The 18,624-nt window shown below is 60.2% G+C and overlaps 1 protein-coding gene across 4 annotated transcripts in view; it reads right to left on the reverse strand.

Annotated features, from left to right (window-relative positions):
• AGRN (agrin) overlaps window positions 1-18,624 on the reverse strand; it is a 263,261-nt gene that overhangs the window by 73,532 nt on the left and 171,105 nt on the right. For all 4 annotated transcript variants that reach the window (XM_089773045.1, XM_089773046.1, XM_075906396.2 and 1 more), the window contains 3 exons: window positions 8,247-8,462; window positions 4,992-5,216; window positions 366-590 (listed from right to left, as the gene is read on the reverse strand). In XM_089773045.1, the coding sequence (XP_089629171.1) occupies window positions 366-590; window positions 4,992-5,216; window positions 8,247-8,462 (666 nt within the window). The remainder of the gene's footprint in view (window positions 1-365; window positions 591-4,991; window positions 5,217-8,246; window positions 8,463-18,624) is intronic.

Genomic DNA, 18,624 nt, shown 5'->3' on the forward strand with positions numbered 1-18,624 from the left:
GGGACTGTCCAGCTCCCACTGATAGGCGGCTGGGCAGACTGGGAAGCGATGGTGCCTGCCCTGCCCTCCAGCGGTATCGAGTCTTCTCTGTCGTCCCTGGCAGAAGAGCCACCAGAACCCAGGGACTGCAACCTGGCCGTGGCCAGCACCCAGCCCTGCCTCAGCCATGACCAATGCTGGACTCTGCGTGCCCAGCAGGGACAGATGACAAAAGTGGGGTTGGGCTGCGGGGGCAGCGTCCCTGTCCAAGTCCAGCGGGTTGATCTGGGGCAGGAGAGCTTTTCTGGCAGGGCGAACCGGGCAGCCCTGCACCGCGAGCGCGTGCCCTCTCCCTACCGCCAGCCCCCGTGCCGAAAGGAACTTACCCTGCGGCTGGCAGTGCCCTGAGCGCACCTTCTGGATCTCCAGCCCCCGGATGGCGCCCGAGCGCCCCATGACGCACTCGTTGTCGTAGGTCGCCCCGTCGTCGCCACACACCGGCTCCCGCTTGGGAGGGCAGTTTTCGGGCCGGGAGAGCAGGTCCGCTCGGCGGGTGCGGGGGTTGACCCGGCACACCCGGTGCAGGTCGTTGAGAGAGCCCTTGCAAGGGTCTGCGGGCACAGCGGAGGGGAGAGGAGAGGGATGTGCTCAGGGTCTGCTTCACATGCACAGTCCACGCCGGCAGGGTCAGGCCCTTCTAAGCCAGGCCCCATCACAACCCTGTCAAGCTGCTAGCTACACTGGGTCTCCCTTGGTTTCTACCAGGCCCTGGCTCCAGAAGGGGAGAGCCCAGGGATTCGCGGTGACAAGGAACCTTGCTGATCAAATCTGAGCCCAGACCGTCACTCTTCCACTCACTCACAGCAGAAGCAAGGGAGACTTGAGCCAAGATGGTCTGACCCTCCCCCCAGCCTCTGAACCAGGCCTGCAGCGGCTCTTTTCGTTCCAGCCCAGAGCCCCACAAACAGCTGGGGCTGAAAACGCTCCAGGATTGTCCGGGAGACTCCAGGAATTCGGGTGTCATGTGACAGAACCTCCAGGAATGCGACCCACCAAAAGTGGCCACCCTGCCAGTGCCCTTGGATCCCCGCCTGGCGGTAGAACCGGCTGACGTCCTGGCCCTCAGTCCCCTTGCCGGCCGTGCCCACGGGCGCTCTGGCTCTGTGGCCAGATGACCACTAAGACAAGGCTAAGATCAAACTCATTTCAACTGCGAGCGGGGCGAGAGCGTCGCTCAGATCGCCACACACGACCCGACCCCATCAATGACCCCACTCTGGCTTTAGACGCTCAAGGCTCAACCTCCCAACCCCTTCCCGCAATAGGCCACGGGGGGGCTGCCCCTCTAGAGCCAGGCCATGTTGGGCTGTCAACTTCCTAATCACACAAAACCCAACACTCCTGGCCCACCCTGCCCTGCCCCTACTCGCTGCATCCTTCCTCCCTCCATTGCTCGCTCTTCCCCACCCTCACTCTCACTGTGCTGGGGCAAGGGGTTGGAGTGAGGGAGGCCGTTTGGGCTCTGGGTGGGGCTGGAAATGAGGGGTTCACGGTGCGGGAGAGGATTCCAGGCTATGGCAGGGGGTTGAGGTGTGTGTGGGGAGGTGAGGCCTCCAGCAGAGGGTTTGGGCTCTGGGGTGGGGCCAGAGAGAAGGGGCTTGGGGAGCAGGCGCTGGATCAGGACTGGGGCAGAGGTTGGGATGAGGGAGGGAGTTCAGGATGCAGGGTCCCAGCAGCTTTTACTGCGGCTCCCAGGGAGTGGCTGCCAGGTCCCTACAGCCTCTAGGTGCACAGGCAACCAGGGAAGTTTTATGGGCTGCCCTTGTTCCCGCAGGCCCTGCCTTTGCAGCTCCCATTGGTCACAATTCCTGGCCAATGGGAGCTGCAGAGCTGGCACCTGGGTAGGGACAGAGCACAGAGCCTCGTTGCAGCTAGGGGCTGTGGGAACCTGGCATCCGCTTCCAAGAGCAGTGCCGAGCCAGCTCCAGGCCCCTACTGTGCCGCTGACTGGACTTTGAACAGCTCGGGCAGTGGGGCCGACAGCCACCACAGGCCCTGGGGCAAGGCGTGGGGAATGGCTCTGTGCCCCCGGAAGGGGTGGGGCCTTGGGTAGAAGGGGTGGGGCCAGAGCAGCCAGCCTGGTGGGCCTGCCCCCTGCCCTCAGAGCCCAGCAGAGTGTGTGCACTCCGGTGGCAAATCAAAGGGGCCCGGGGCTCCGGCCATCACTGCAGCTACTGCAGCGGCAGCAGGAGCCCTGGGCCCTTTAGAGTTGCCGGACCGTGGGGCAACTGCCCCCCTTGCCTCCCACGCCGAGGCAGCCTCGACCAGCCCTGCCGGCATCTGTCTGACCTGCTCCTAAGGCTCAGCTCTAAGCTACCTGGCACACTCGCTGCATGAGGCCTTCCCATCTGCTCCCTGCCGTGGGCGGTTGGGCTGGGAAATCCAAGCCTAGGAGGGAAGGTCCCAGAGGAGAGGGGGGCAACATGCCCTCCTCCCCCACTATAACCTGGGTTTATCCGGCTTGCCCGCACTGCCGATCGCTGCTCCCATTAGCATCCTAACCACACAGCCCAAACGGACGCCAGCTACGCGCTAATCCCATCACAAGTCCTGGGCTTTGGAGTCTTTTGCCAAGTGCAAGTACCTGGATAGCACCCAGCCAGACGCACAGACACCGGATTGAATTTCTCTCCCCTTTGAATCGGAACACACTGAACTCCCTGCATGCCCTACAGCCCCCACTGCTCCGGGGAAACCAAAACCACATTCCCACTGCCCCCCAAGCTGGCCCAATCCAGAGCCATAGCTCAGCTCTGTGCTCACTTCCAACTCTACAATCGCAGGCAGGAGAACAAGACTCTCCTTGGGACTTTGGTCCAAGGTCTGGCCCCCGCGATGAAAAGGTTTGTGAACACCCGGCCTCCCCCCTCCCATCTGAAATTGCCCCCTGCTGCCCTCGGGCCTTGGTTCCACTGCTCTGCATCGCCCCCTGTTAGGAACCGGTTCTGACGCGCCACATGGCCACCCCACCCTGAATTCTCCTGGGTATTTTCACCCCCCCCCAGGCACTTGCAACAGTTCTGCTCCTTTAGGGCTCAATTCTGCGAGGGGCTGAGTGCCAGGGAATTGGTGAGGGCCAAAAGGAATCACGACCTTGCAGCCCCGGCTCCTAGTTCTTCTCTTTCCTCCTCTGCCAGCCCCTCGCTTTCCTCTTCTTTGAATTCCCGTCTGTCTTGTGCAAGGGTGAGGAACCTAAGGCCTGAATCCGGCCCCTGAGTCTTAGGGCTCCCCCCGACATTAGGGAGCCCACGCTGGCGCTCCAGCCCCCTTGCCGCCCCCCGCATGGGGCCGGAGCCACAAAATAATATTAGCCTGGGCCATCCCAGGCTCTGGGTGCGAGGGGAATGTGGGGAGGGGCTTTCTCCTTCGCGCTCAGGGGCCACATCAGAGGGGTTGTTTTTCAGTCTTGTATTTTTTTGCTTCTCACTTGTCTGTGGCCCCCGACTGGTTTTCCTATGGGTCAGCGGCCCCCGGCCCAAAAAGGGTTCCTCAGCCTTGGTCTAGCGAGCGCCTCCCAATACTCAGCTGCCCAACATGCAGCCTCCAGGTGCCATCTGGAGAGTGCCCCCCGGCCCCACGAGCCGCGCTCCCAGACACACACGCGCCCTGCCCGCCCTTGGGGTCATTTCGTGACGACGCGGCAACGTGGTGGATTGCAAAAACGAGCAGCCCTTCCGGCGTCCAGCCTCCCCCGGCCCCCACGATTCGAGAGGGGGAGCCCGGCACGGGTCCTGCTCACTCTGCCTAAGGGACACGGTCACTCTGCATTGCCAAGCTCCGCAGCAATAATGAAGCAGGGCTGGAGACACGGCCCAGGGAGCAATGTCTCTCTGGATGCGGATGGGCTCCTTTCATAAGGAAAGTGGCCTGTGTCCTCAGGGACTATGACCTAGGCTGCTGGAGAAGTGGTTTGGCAGGAGAGGCCTGCAGTCAGTTCAGGGCAGGGAACGGGGAGGGGTGGGGCACACCGGGGGGGCGGCAGCCAGAGCCGCAGGCCCTTTAAATTGCCGCCGGAGCGCGCTCCATGCGGCTGCGAGGGCTGCTGGCGGGAGCGGGGGGGGGGGGGGGGGGGGCGCGCATGGCACCTTCTGGGCAGCCTGCCCAGCCCCACCCCTTCTGCCGAGGCACCGCCCCTTCTGGAAGTGTGGAGCTAGGCCCCTCCCACGCCACTGTGGGCCCTGCTGAGGGCAGGAGGGGGCAGGTGTGGCAGGGGCGGGGCATCAGGGGCTGCACCTGCCTTTCAGGTCACTAACCACAGGCCTGTGTCCGGCTGGTGCTGAGAGGCTCCTCGGGAAGCCGTGCTCTCCCTGTCCCAGCCCACACTCGGGGGCGGTGTCCTACCGCCCAGACGCCGTTTCCTTAGGCGATGGGAAGCCATCGGTCGGGTAGCCCCCGCTCCCGGCCCGACTGCCAGGCGGCCCCCGTGGCAGGAACCGAGACCTCAGAGGAAACGTGCCGCCGCAGTGACTCTGGGGTGGGGCGGGGGAGTGATCGCGCAGTCCGGACTCTGAGCGCCATCGCTCTGCGCGGGGCTCGTCTTGCTCCCCGATGCTTAGGCTGATCTCAGAAGCCCCCGCAGGAAGGAACCGGCCCACTGTGATTTGGCCTCTAGAGGGGTGAGGGCCTGATTCCTCCCCCAGCCTTTCCCAGGGCACCAGCCTCGACCCCGCAGCGTTTCCTGCTTATTCCCGACGCGGGTAAAGCTGAGCGGGGCTGGGGCACCGCATGGCGCTTTAATTCCATAGTCAGAGCTCAACGCACCCCCTGGAGCTCTGAGGGCAGCCAGCTGGCCGGCCCAGCACTGCCTGGGAGGGGACCCGTCATGGCCATTCCCTCTGCAGGGCAGACGGGGATTTAAGGGTGTCAGCTACAGCACATTCTCCCCCTGGGGCTGGAAGTGCCTGCCCCGACCCGGAGCGCGCGGGCTGCCCCGGCGCAGGCGGGCGCCTCACCGCAGGGCCCGTCCACCTTCTTGAAGATGTTCTCCTGCTTGTCACAGGCGTGCTTGTGGAGGTGGCACTCGCTGCGGTAGTCCTTGCCATCGCTGCCGCACACCGTGCTCTCGGCCACGCCGCTGCAGGAGGACGGGCAGATGCACTTGGCCGACTGGCCGTCCGTGGAGCGGGCGCAGGTGCTGCCGAAACTGCAGGTCACCTCTGCGCAGGGGTCCTTGGAACCTGGGGAGAGAAGGGACATGGTGCTGCTGCGGGGACCCGGCATGGACCCCTCCCCGTGGTCCGTCCATGTCCCTTCTTCCTCCCTTCGTTAGCCTTCCTCTCCTCCTGCCGCCCCACCACGCCGCGGGAAAGGGGAGCAGGATGGACAGGTCCCTCCCCCGCCCTGCCTAGGCCAGGGCAGCCCCGTCGCGCCCAGCAGCGCCTGCAGCCAGCAGCAGCTCCGGATTAAGTGCAGGGCTTTCACGCAAATCAGTCTCCTCCCGCCCTCGGCAGCCTGCGGTTTGCAGGTGGCCAGTCGGCTTCTGCCAGCCACTGAGCGGAACAGGGCGGCCCCGGCTGGCAGAGAAGGAAGTGTCTAGATCCCAGCTGGAAGGCAGAGCGGCAAGGGCCCAAATCCAGCTCGGCTGCCACAGGGCCTGTGCGAGGGAAGGTCCCAACTCAACCCCACTGGCGGCTCTGGCAACGCCAGGCCCAACCCGCCCCTGTGTGAGCACCCGGGACGCAGCCAGGCGACCGCCACCGGCAGCCACCTCCAGGCAGATCCCCGGGGGTGTAGCCCCTTGCAGATCATGTGTCCCCTGACGAAATCTAGAGGGGCTGGCTGGCTGACCGGCACACGGGTGTCACTGGCGCAGGCCTGCAGACACGGGGAGGCAAAAGAGGCAACTGCTCCCGCGCCCAGTGATTCGAAAAGGCTCCCAACTGCTGCCTCTGCTACTGCAGCAGCGGTGGTGGCCGTAGCCTCAGGCCCTTTGCATTGTCACTGCAGCCCTGCACGGCTTGCTCTGGGCAGCCCTGAAAGGCTGGCAGGGGGAGGCTAGCCCTAGCCCCACCCCTTCTGCCTGAGGCCCCGCCCCTTCTGGGAGCATGGAGTCCCCCTCCCCTCCCCACCATCCCTGGGGCCCAGCAATTCTGTCAGCCCCCCCGCCCGCACGGGCAATTTTATGGCACCACCAAAGCGTCTGGCGACCAAGTGATCACAGACAGGTGAGGCAAAGGGCAGTTATTCAAGACCCAATGCTGGGAACATGCAAGGGTCATCCCCAATGTTCCCGCTAATTGTTTCCATCCATGTGCAGAATAAATGTTGTTCTGTGCACCAAGGCATGTGTGATGTGCACCACCAATGGAAACCCCTGCTGCCGGCTGTGGGTGCTCTGCTAATCAGCTGGGTGGCCTTTGAATCTCTAGCGCTCAGCTTACAGGGAACGCTGATCATGCCTAGTTAATCATGCGGGTGCTACCTGCTCCTCACGGGTTCTCAACCCAGGTGTAACCCTGGGGGTATGCAGAGGCCTTCCAGGGCTGTTTCAACTAGCCTAGAGGTTTGCCTCGTTTTACAGCAGGCTCCATAGGAAGCACTAGCGCACACGACAACTCCACCCAGACAATGGCTTGTGTCGAGTGCGCTCTACGGCCATGGAAGTGCAGCACTTCGGTTCCAATTGATTTATGTTATGGGAAAACGAGACAGGGAGCCATTGGGCAACAAGCGGGCGCTGTGGCGCTTATGGGGTTTTGTAAGCGAGAGGCGAAACGTGGGGCACGCAAGACCCGTCAGACTCCTGCAAACGTGGGGCCCAGCCTCAGTGCGACTTATCAACCCTTTTCCTCACTCTCCTTCCAGGCCAGAGTGACCTGGCCTGCGCTGGGCGCTGGGCTGTCCACCGGGCCCTCCCTCGGGAAAACCAGCTCCAGCAAAGCGCTAGGTATGCCCCTTGCTTTGTGCAGGGGAGCAAGGCCACCCAAGTCAACAGGGCTGCTCTCCCGTGTAAAGCAAAGCATTTTCTCCAGGGCTCTGCTCCATCTAGGCCTGGCTGCCCAGCCTCCTCCAGCATCAGGCCTGCGGGGCCCACTCCAAAGCCCTCCAACGTCTCGCCCTTGGCATCAGCTGGGCTTTGCATCAGGCCCCTGCACGCCGGATCTGGCAAGATGCTGCACATCCGTATCAACAGGAGCGGAGTGGTGGAATCAGCCCCTGACGCCAGGGGAGACAAAGGCAAGGCCTTGCCCCAGCCAGCTGGCGCATCCGACAAGTCTCTATTTCCCAGCCGCCTGCTCCCAATTCCCCTGGCTCCGTACCCCGCGAACCGCTGTGCTCCGGGAGAGCCAGCAAACGAGCCAAATGAGGGTCCTCAAGGTGCCGCCAGCACAAAGTAATTGGAGGACGAGCGCAAGGAGCAATTTACTCACTGACAGGGATGGGCCCAAATTTATTTGTCAGCTTTTTTCTTTTTAATTTGTCACTTTTTTTATGATTATTATTTTAAATAAATCACTCGGCGCGCTCTCGCCTCTGACGTGGGGCCCGGCAGGAATGCTGGGCGCAGATTTATTGTGAGCCGGAGCACCGCGCTCGGGAAAGGTCAAGTTAATTTACTCTGAGACGAGGAGACGGGGGGGCTCATTTACACAGCTCCTTGCTTGCAGCTGGTGCATGCCAGCCCAGGGAAGGGCCTTTATTAGCCTCCCTCACCCGGCCTCCTGGAAAAATCTCCGTCCCCAAGGTGGGAGCTCACTTAGCCGTGGCGGGGGGCTAATCCGTCACACTCTCTCCGGAGCAGGCTCTTGCAACGGGAGACAGTGTTGCCTTAATGGCTGGAACCCAGGCCTGAGATGAGTTCTGTTCCTGGTTCTGCCACTGAGCATGAATGACCCTGGCTATGTTACTTCACCTCCCTCTGCCTCCATTTGCCTGCCTGTTCAATAAAGATAATGGCGTTTGGAAGGGCTCGCAGCCCCATGGCTGAGGCATGCACCAGGCAGGGCTGGAAGAGAGATGGCAAGAAGTAGGGATGTTTTCTTCACCTTCGCTGCTGGCTGGGGACTCTGGCTCTTTATGGGATGGCCAAGGCTGGTGAGGAACATCAGCCCTGGGGGGAGGTGGAGGCAGCATTAGTAAAGCTGGCCTCAGTGGGGTTAGCAAGACGCTATGGGGCTGGGGCAGCCGATTCAGGCTCATCCCTATGGGAACGGCCCCGGTGCCAGCGCGTCGGCACACGCATGCCCGTCTTGCCTCGCTCAACTCACCGCATGCCCCCTTGCTGATGACTTTGATCCGCCTCTGCTGATTGCACTGGGCTTTCTCCAGCTCACACTCGTTGCTGTAGGTGGAATAGTCTGAGCCACAGACAGGGGCAACCACGGATGGGCAGGTCATCTTCTTGCAGACGCAGGCGGCCTGGGAGGCATTGGTAGCGCTCCGCTCACATACGGCCCCGAAGCCGCACAGCATTCCTCGGCACACTGCAAAAGAGAGACCGAGAGGGGCCAGGTCAGCCCAGGGGAGCAGCCTGGATTCGGGGGTCTCGCACTGAGCTCGGAGGGAGTTGAATTAATTGGAGCTCAGAAGGAGAGCCCACGCTCCTGGCTGCTGTTCCTGACTGCCACAACCCCACTGAATCAGCCTGACACACTGCGTGCCTCAGTGTCTCCCCCTTCCCCCGCCCGATTCCCATCTGCTGTACGGAGAGGCTGCCTAGTGTCGTTATTTTCTTTGTGAACCTCTGATCGGTGCTCTCTCTGCTCAGCAAACTGGGCCCGAAACCCAGGGGTAAAGAGACTCCAGGGGCTTGCGGGTGAGAGACATGCTGTGGGGGGACATGCAGCAGCCAGTGAGGCGGCTGGAAGGATGAAGTCGTGGTCAGGGAAGTCAGTCACACAGCACCCAAAGTTAACACCACTACGAGCCAGACCCTGCCCTCGGTACTGCCACCTGCCAGCCGTGGGGCCTTTCCCTGCAGGTACCTCCTGCAGTCTGATGCCAACGGGCCTCCGGGCGCTTTGGGTCAGGCCCACCCTGCCAAACGAGGCCCCAAACGGAGGGGGTTTTACCCTCTCATAGCTTCCCCCCCCCCCACACACACAGCGGGAGCAGCCTGACGCGGCCCGTCCCCGGGACATCCAAGTCCAGGGTCGCTCCCGTCTCTCGGTGCCTGACCTCACCCAGCCCCGCTCAAGACGGTGCTTCAGCCCCGCTCTCTGCCCTTTGCTCACCCCCGGCACTTGCACAACCTGCCTCAGCAGGCTCTGGGACCCGTCCCACTCCCGTGTTGGCAGGGGGTGACACGGCAGGGCTAGTCAACGCCCCATGGGGCGCATCTGTCAGACTCTCTGGGATTAGGGGCGGCTTGCCTCCAAAAAGGGGTTCTGTAATGCGGGGGAGAGTGAGACATGGCAAATTTAGAAATAGCCTATTTCGAAATAAAATCAAAGAAAGATAACACAATCTGCGGAGCGCAAATGATATATCCTATTTCGATTTTAGAGTGCAGCGTAGATGCACCCTCAGTTATCTGGGAGGCAAGGGACTGAGCATTCAGAGACCTGGATCCTATGCCCATCTCTGCCACTGCCCAGTGGCATGACCTTGGGCAAATCCCTTCCCAGGGCCTCTCTCCCGCTTCCATCTTTTGTCTGTTTAGACCATAAGCTCTCGGAGGGAGAGACTCGCACTTACTCTGTGTACGACAGCATCTAGCACAACGGGGCCTGATCTCGACTTGGGCTTCTAGCCCCTACTAGGATACAAGGACACAGTGGTCATGGGGGCAGGGCGGGTGAAATTAACCAGGCCCTGGAGAGATTCTTGGCCCCACCAATGGAGGTAGATGGATGAAACCCACTGACCTCTCCCTCTCCTCCCCCCCACCACCCTGCAAGTATTCATACAAGGCTCACACCTCTTCTGGGCTCTCCCCAGCCCTCCACACCAAGCCGCATTTACAGACACCCGTTCAAATGAGAGAGAAAGGCAAATAACATAAATACCAGAGAGCAAAAGAAAAGTCTCCTCGCCTTGTAACTAACACACACACACACACACACACACACACACACACACAATCTTTATACATTGCAATTTCTGCAAATCTAGTGGGTTCACATGGCTGAGGGCTGGTGTCTTTCTAATAGGAGATGCACAAATCTCTTTATCACACACAGTAATCAGAGCAGCCAGCACAGACCAGTTTGGCATCTGAATTGCTAATGTAACAGGAAAGGTAATTTTTACATTTGCAGAGTTGGGGGACACACACGCGGGTTTGTGCGCACAGCACCATCACAGCGGTGGGAAGACGTGACAGAGCTCTCTGACCACTCCCGGGAATGTCCCTGACCCGTGGAGAACATGTCCCTGTCCATGCCCAGACACTGTGCACACATGGCCAGAGCGTGCCCTTTCACTACACATGCTACACACACTCACACTGAGCCCACACCACCTATACAATTGCAGGCACACACACTGCACACAAATCCACAGCACAGACTGTTCACCACATGGATCTATCACATACACGCACACACCTGCTGCTTCCACATTACAGACACACAATCCTGCCTATCCTTAGCTGTGGCAACATTCATTAACAAAAAAGATCTCAATGGATTTTAAAGCATTTTTACTATTTTTATTTCATTTTTCACACTTGCGGGAAATTGTGCTGGTGGGGATGTTGGACAGAGCGTGGGGAAGGGGAATAATTATTTAATGACGGCAGGCACAGAGATGCCAAACAGTTAAAGCTTTATCACTCTTAAAACACAAATTGTGAACATCGCCTGTCACAAAAAAGTCAATATCCTTAAATCAAAGACTCGCAAGTTCTCAAGCCGCTTTTCTTACTTCGCCTGCTGATCATTACGGCTGGAAATGATTTTTTGTTGGTTTGCGTGTGCCCAGTGAAACTGACGTGCATAGACATTTACTGATAAAAGCCTACATCTGCCCAGCCTCCGTGTGTTGCACCCACCCACCACCCCACCGTGTATAAGCTGCACGCAATACAGACACATTGCACTCATGACACACATGTCCACCCCATGCACATCCACACAATATACGTTCAACATGGAGGCTGACCTACATACTAGCGAGAGAGAGAAATCATAAAAGGCGAAATAAAAAGCTTGGCGGTGGCTCATTTACACTTCAATTCCTGGCCGCTTGGCTTTGACGGCTTTGAGATTTTGAGCTCATATGCACAGCAACAATGCGCCGCTAAGAGACTAATATCGTCAAATAAAAAAGAACTCTCTTTCTCTCCTGCCCAATATCTGAAAGCAATTTATCATTTTTATGAAGCTCTGTGGATAGTCTCTCTCACTCTTCCCTTGCTGCTGCGCACTCTCGCTCGCTCTTACTATGTTTTTTTTTTTTAATGCAGATGAGTCTGTTTAGCTCCAAGATTAGAGGGTGCAAGAGAGGATCGACAGCGTGTGAATATGAAATGCAGGACAAGTGGGGATTTAGGCAGCCCCACCCCCCCTCCCTCTCAAGCAGGTCTTCGGCGCAGAAGTGTAACTGTAGTGCATAATCAAGCTGCCACTCAGAGGGGACCGAGATAGAGCTGTCTCGGGGACCAGACTCCTCAAAGGGAAATGGAAATCGCCGGTGCGCCAGCGAGATGTGGGGACGCGGCGCAAACCTGGAGCAGATTTCAATTAGCTACCTGCATGGAGGAGACAGGGCAGAATGTGAGAGGGGTCGGGGAGCGAGGTGGTAGGAAGGCTGGTAGCTCTGCTGGCAATTACTGCTGGGCACAGAACGTCCAGGCCCCCCAGCTGTCCTTGGGCCAGGGCAGGGCTGGGCTGGGCTGTTCGGGAGCAGTGTGGAATGACAGGTAAAGGAACTCTTATCCCTGCTGCTGCCCCACACCCCTCTGTAAGCCTGTGGGCTGGAAGTCACAAAGGCAGGCGGGGTCCCGAGGGCTGGCAGGGAGAGCTGCTAAGAAGCGCTGGTGATGGGGATGGAGTAAGAGCCCGGAGCACTGAAGGCGGCGTAACCCACGTACCCATCATTTGCAATGGGGAAGGAGATGCCTGTCAGGGGCCGCTGAGTCTCCCCAGGGCACCCCGCTGCCATGTTTCCCTTCAGTGCTGCCCCTCGGGAGCAGTACGGGTGCCTCTGCATGGCACCGGAACCGTCCTTCCAATCACGCCGGCGGCCAGGCCTGTGCTCTGAGACTCGCATCCCACTCAGACCCGGGAGAGACCCAGCTGGCAGCGCCAGTGCAGCGGTACGGACACATCATGGCCTGGCATGCCAGCCTGGAGGATGGGTGGCCCCGGGGACAGGACACTGACATGAGGAGATCACTGTTCCATTCCTGGCTTTGTCACAGATTCCCTGTGTTACCTTGAGCAGCAGGGATGATATGGGGGGGCATGAGGGGTCATGTGCCCCCCAAGCACTGTGAGCAGGAGGGACAGCCAGCAGCCAGCTGGGGAGCTGGGGGGGGGGGGGCTGGAGCCTACAGCAGGGGTCAGCCCCTCCCCACACTCAACACAGCCGCAGCTCGCACTGCTCTCTGGCTCTGTCACTCAGAGGAGGGGGCGGGACCTCCCCTCCCGCCCCCCTCCTCTGCACTCTCAGCAGAACAGTGAGCTGGGGCTGCCTTGTGCCGCTGCTGCTGAGTGTTCATGGGGGGGACCTCTCCTGCTAGTCTCGGCCCCCAGCCCCACCAGTCCTCCAGGCTGCCTCAGTTGTGAGAAGAGGCAGGCCAAGGGCCGAGCAAGTGTGGGGAGGGGGTGGGGAGAGGGTGAAACGAGGAGGGAGAGGCAGGGCCAAGGGGGTTGTCCCCACCCTTCACTGAGCTGGGGGAGGGGTCATGTGGCCTCACCAGTCACCTCTGTTGAGCAAGTCACTTTGCCACTCCGTGCCTCAGTTTCCCCCTCTGCAAAAGGGACCCAATAACACTGCCCTCCCTCGTAGGACAGGGCCAGGTGCTCCGACGTTACAGCTGCGGGTGCCAGAGAAGTACCAGAGCAGAGTGAGATTCCCCAAGGAAAATGGGGGGGGGGGGTTGGCGGGGGAGAAGGATGAGGCTGTGCAGTGGAGTTCGAGGGGGCAGGAGAACAATGGCTGGAGAGAGGCGAGTAATGAGCAAGAGCAGGAGTTTGTGCGGGGGTGGGGGGGCAGGATGAGACGTGATGTAAATGGATCCACTTGTTTAGACCTGTCTGCTGCTGAGTCCGGGCCTCGCGCTCGGGAGAGTGACTGGACGGGCTCCTCCCTCCTGGGGGAGCGCCCCGTAAACCTCCGCACAGCTCGCCCGTTCTCATCTTTTCTAACAGCCTCAAAGCTCTCCTGGGCCACGATGCTCACAAAGAACTTCACCACAGTTTGGCTGCAGGTGCCAGTGCTGGGGGAGCCGGCGGCTCTTATTACCTTTAAAATGCAACGGTCCGGGACCTAGCGTGAGCTGGGGCTGCTCAGTCCTAGCTCGGGGCGGGTCCCAAACCTCCCCCCACTGTGGCTCTACAGTTTAAATGTACTAAGACCCGGGCTGCCGGCACACCCGGCTCCTACTTCATTTAAACGGCATATGCACGAAAGCAGTGGAACTGAGCCAGGGCACAACTGACCTGGGCTCGTTTCTTCCGCCCCCCCCCCGCCTCGCTAGCCCCTCTCCCCACACCGCAGGGAGAGTCGGATGTAGAGAAACCGCCCTTTTGTGTCAGCCGAGAACACGCCCTGCCCTGCTCATCCTGCACCAGACACACCTTGTGAGCTAGAGGCTCCTGAAGTGACTCTGGAGGCATCAATAGAAATCCCCAATCCCAGTCGCTCCTCTCAAACACCGCACTGACCCCCAGCCCCCTACCGCAATCCCAGTCGCTCCCCTCAAACACCGCGCTGACCCCCAGCCTCCTACCCCAATCCCAGTCGCTCCCCTCAAACACCGCGCTGACCCCCAGCCTCCCACCCCCAATCCCAGTCGCTCCCCTCAAACACCGCGCTGACCCCCCAGCCTCCCACCCCCAATCCCAGTCGCTCCCCTCAAACACCGCGCTGACCCCCAGCCTCCTACCCCAATCCCAGTCGCTCCCCTCAAACACCGCGCTGACCCCCAGCCTCCTACCCCAATCCCAGTCGCTCCCCTCAAACACCGCGCTGACCCCCAGCCTCCCACCCCCAATCCCAGTCGCTCCCCTCAAACACCGCGCTGACCCCCAGCCTCCTACCCAATCCCAGTCGCTCCCCTCAAACACCGCGCTGACCCCCAGCCTCCTACCCCAATCCCAGTCACTCCTCTCAAACACCGCGCTGACCCCCAGCCTCCTACCCCAATCCCAGTCGCTCCCCTCAAACACCGCGCTGACCCCCAGCCTCCTACCGCAATCCCAGTCACTCCCCTCAAACACCGCGCTGACCCCCAGCCTCCCACCCCCAATCCCAGTCGCTCCCCTCAAAAACCGCGCTGACCCCCAGCCTCCCACCCCCAATCCCAGTCGCTCCCCTCAAACACCGCGCTGACCCCCAGCCTCCTACCCCAATCCCAGTCACTCCTCTCAAACACCGCGCTGACCCCCAGCCTCCTACCCCAATCCCAGTCGCTCCCCTCAAACACCGCGCTGACCCCCAGCCTCCTACCCCAGTCACTCCCCTCAAACACCGCGCTGACCCCCAGCCTCCCACCCCCAATCCCAGTCGCTCCCCTCAAAAACCGCGCTGACCCCCAGCCTCCCACCCCAAATCCCAGTCGCTCCCCTCAAACACCGCGCTGACCCCCAGCCTCCTACCCCAATCCCAGTCGCTCCCCTCAAACACCGCACTGACCCCCAGCATCCCACCCCCAATCCCAGTCGCTCCCCTCAAAAACCGCGCTGACCCCCAGCCTCCCACCCCCAATCCCAGTCGCTCCCCTCAAACACCGCGCTGACCCCCAGCCTCCTACCCCAATCCCAGTCGCTCCCCTCAAACACCGCGCTGACCCCCAGCCTCCTACCCCAATCCCAGTCGCTCCCCTCAAACACCGCGCTGACCCCCAGCCTCCCACCCCCAATCCCAGTTGCTTGCCTCAAACACCGCGCTGACCCCCAGCCTCCCACCCCCAATCCCAGTTGCTTGCCTCAAACACCGCGCTGACCCCCAGCCTCCTACCCCAATCCCAGTCGCTCCCCTCAAACACCGCGCTGACCCCCAGCCTCCTACCCCAATCCCAGTCACTCCTCTCAAACACCGCGCTGACCCCCAGCCTCCTACCCCAATCCCAGTCGCTCCCCTCAAACACCGCGCTGACCCCCAGCCTCCTACCGCAATCCCAGTCGCTCCTCTCAAACACCGCGCTGACCCCCAGCCTCCCACCCCCAATCCCAGTCACTCCCCTCAAACACCGCGCTGACCCCCAGCCTCCCACCCCCAATCCCAGTCGCTCCCCTCAAACACCGCGCTGACCCCCAGCCTCCCACCCCCAATCCCAGTCGCTCCCCTCAAACACCGCGCTGACCCCCAGCCTCCCACCCCAATCCCAGTCGCTCCCCTCAATCACCGTGCTGACCCCCAGCCTCCTACCCCAATCCCAGTCGCTCCCCTCAAACACCGCGCTGACCCCCAGCCTCCCACCTCAATCCCAGTCGCTCCCCTCAAACACCGCGCTGACCCCCAGCCTCCCACCCCCAATCCCAGTCACTCCCCTCAAACACCGCGCTGACCCCCAGCCTCCCACCCCCAATCCCAGTCACTCCCCTCAAACACCGCGCTGACCCCCAGCCTCCCACCCACAATCCCAGTCACTCCCCTCAAACACCGCGCTGACCCCCAGCCTCCTACCCCAATCCCAGTCGCTCCCCTCAAACACCGCGCTGACCCCCAGCCTCCCACCCCCAATCCCAGTCGCTCCCCTCAAACACCGCGCTGACCCCCAGCCTCCTACCCCCAATCCCAGTCGCTTCCCTCAAACACCGCGCTGACCCCCAGCCTCTCACCCCCAATCCCAGTCGCTCCCCTCAATCACCGTGCTGACCCCTAGCCTCCCACCCCCAGCCTCCCACCCCCAATCCCAGTCGCTCCCCTCAAACACCGCGCTGACCCCCAGCCTCCCACCCCCAATCCCAGTTGCTTGCCTCAAACACCGCGCTGACCCCCAGCCTCCCACCCCCAATCCCAGTCGCTCCCCTCAAACACCGCGCTGACCCCCAGCCTCCCACCCCCAATCCCAGTCGCTTCCCTCAAACACCGCGCTGACCCCCAGCCTCCCACCCCCAATCCCAGTCGCTCCCCTCAAACACCGCGCTGACCCCCAGCCTCCTACCCCAATCCCAGTCGCTCCCCTCAAACACCGCGCTGACCCCCAGCCTCCTACCCCAATCCCAGTCACTCCTCTCAAACACCGCGCTGACCCCCAGCCTCCCACCCACAATCCCAGTCGCTCCCCTCAAACACCGCGCTGACCCCCAGCCTCCTACCCCAATCCCAGTCGCTCCCCTCAAACACCGCGCTGACCCCCAGCCTCCCACCCCCAATCCCAGTCACTCCCCTCAAACACCGCGCTGACCCCCAGCCTCCCACCCCCAATCCCAGTCGCTCCCCTCAAACACCGCGCTGACCCCCAGCCTCCCACCCCAATCCCAGTCGCTCCCCTCAAACACCGCGCTGACCCCCAGCCTCCCACCCACAATCCCAGTCGCTCCCCTCAAACACCGCGCTGACCCCGAGCCTCCCACCTCAATCCCAGTCGCTCCCCTCAAACACCGCGCTGACCCCCAGCCTCCCACCCACAATCCCAGTCACTCCCCTCAAACACCGCGCTGACCCCCAGACTCCCACCCCAATCCCAGTCGCTTCCCTCAAACACCGCGCTGACCCCCAGCATCCCACCCCCAATCCCAGTCACTCCCCTCAAACACCGCACTGACCCCCAGCCTCCTACCCCCAATCCCAGTCGCTCCCCTCAAACACCGCGCTGACCCCCAGCATCCCACCCCCAATCCCAGTCGCTTCCCTCAAACACCGCGCTGACCCCCAGCCTCCTACCCCCAATCCCAGTCGCTCCCCTCAAACACCGCGCTGACCCCCAGCATCCCACCCCCAATCCCAGTCGCTTCCCTCAAACACCACGCTGACCCCCAGCCTCCTACCCCCAATCCCAGTCACTCCCCTCAAACACCGCGCTGACCCCCAGCATCCCAACCCCATCCCAGTCGCTCCCATCAAACACCGCGCTGACCCCCAGCCTCCTACCCCAATCCCAGTCACTCCCCTCAAACACCGCGCTGACCTCCAGCCTCCCACCCCAATCCCAGCTGCAAAGGGTCAGAAAGCAGCGAGCTGGGCGGTGACAGTTTTGTCAGGGGCCACAGCCGTTAATTCAGGAAACAAAGGGAAATTGGAGGAGGAGGGGAATTGCTGAGCAGAGGTTGGTCCCTGTCTGTTCAATCCACACCCATCCTATCCCTTAGTTCCAATTTAGGACCAACTGAAATCAATATCTGATGGTCTGTCTCCACCATTTCCCATTACAATTGTGGCTCAGTGCAGCTGCGCCATTGACGGATGCATGCTCAGAAGGGGGGAGGAGGGGGGAAGGCAGGAGATGCACTGGGGAGCGGGGGGAATTCTCTTTCAGCCCTTCCCTGGGGCACAAACACTCAGGCACATCCCTGCTGACCTATGTGCACCTCCAGGAACTCTTGTGCCGAGAGGAAGAGAGCAGTAATGCTATATTACGAGGACAATTATTTTAGCCACCAGCTCAATATTCAAACACAAGTGATGCTTGAAAACAGACCGGTTCTTGACCTGCTGACCAGGAACCCTTTCCATTTAGCCTGCTGATCCCATGCCCCCTGGGAGAGGGATGGGTTCAGATGAGAGCTCTCCAGAGAATGAACAAAGAATATTTAGACTGTACACAACCCTTTTGATCTGTATTTCTCAGCGCCGTTCGCAAGAGTGGTGCTGCTCCAGTGGAAGTCAGTGGAAATTTTACTACTGCCATCAGAATCACGGTCACAGCCCTCACTTACTGGTGACTCTTTTAGAATGCATTTCCTTTCTGTATTGCTCTCAGTCTTCAGCCTGAAGTTGGACTAGTCAGTTTCACTTTGGCCTCTAGCCTCAGTGGTGTCAATTTCACTCTCCAGCACCAGTGCAATTCTCCGGTAGCAAACATTACAGGGAAAATGTTTATTTTTGCTTCAGAAAATATGGCACTGGAATTTAAAACACTGGAAACATTTCTGTTCTTCTCAATGTCTCATAAAAGCTTTTTTTTTTCTTTAATATTTTCAATTTGATCTGCTGTGGTCCTCTTTAACAGCAGTAGCTTCCTAGCCTTTGTTTTTTTAAACATTTCTCATTTTAAAAATGACACCAAACAACAGACATAATGACAGAAGGCAACAAAGTATAATGAGGATATATGGCTGAGTCTGCATAAGGATACTAAATTGAGGATTCATTTCTTCCACCTGAAGCGAAGCTAAACAATCAAACTTGGGGTAAATACTGACATTTAAACAAAAGACTAGGCAAGTGTGTTTATTTCACCAAAGGGACAGCATCAGCTTAACTTTGGCCAAATGCTTAAATTCTGTTAACAAAAAAAAGGTTTCAAAACACCGGAGGTCCTCTTTCACAGAAAAAAATCAATCAAACAATAATCCAAGGAATGTGGGGGGT

Source organism: Pelodiscus sinensis, chromosome 24 (genome assembly GCF_052426305.1).
Source record: "Pelodiscus sinensis isolate ZL-2025 chromosome 24, ASM5242630v1, whole genome shotgun sequence".
In the NCBI taxonomy this organism is placed as follows: Eukaryota; Metazoa; Chordata; order Testudines; family Trionychidae; genus Pelodiscus; species Pelodiscus sinensis.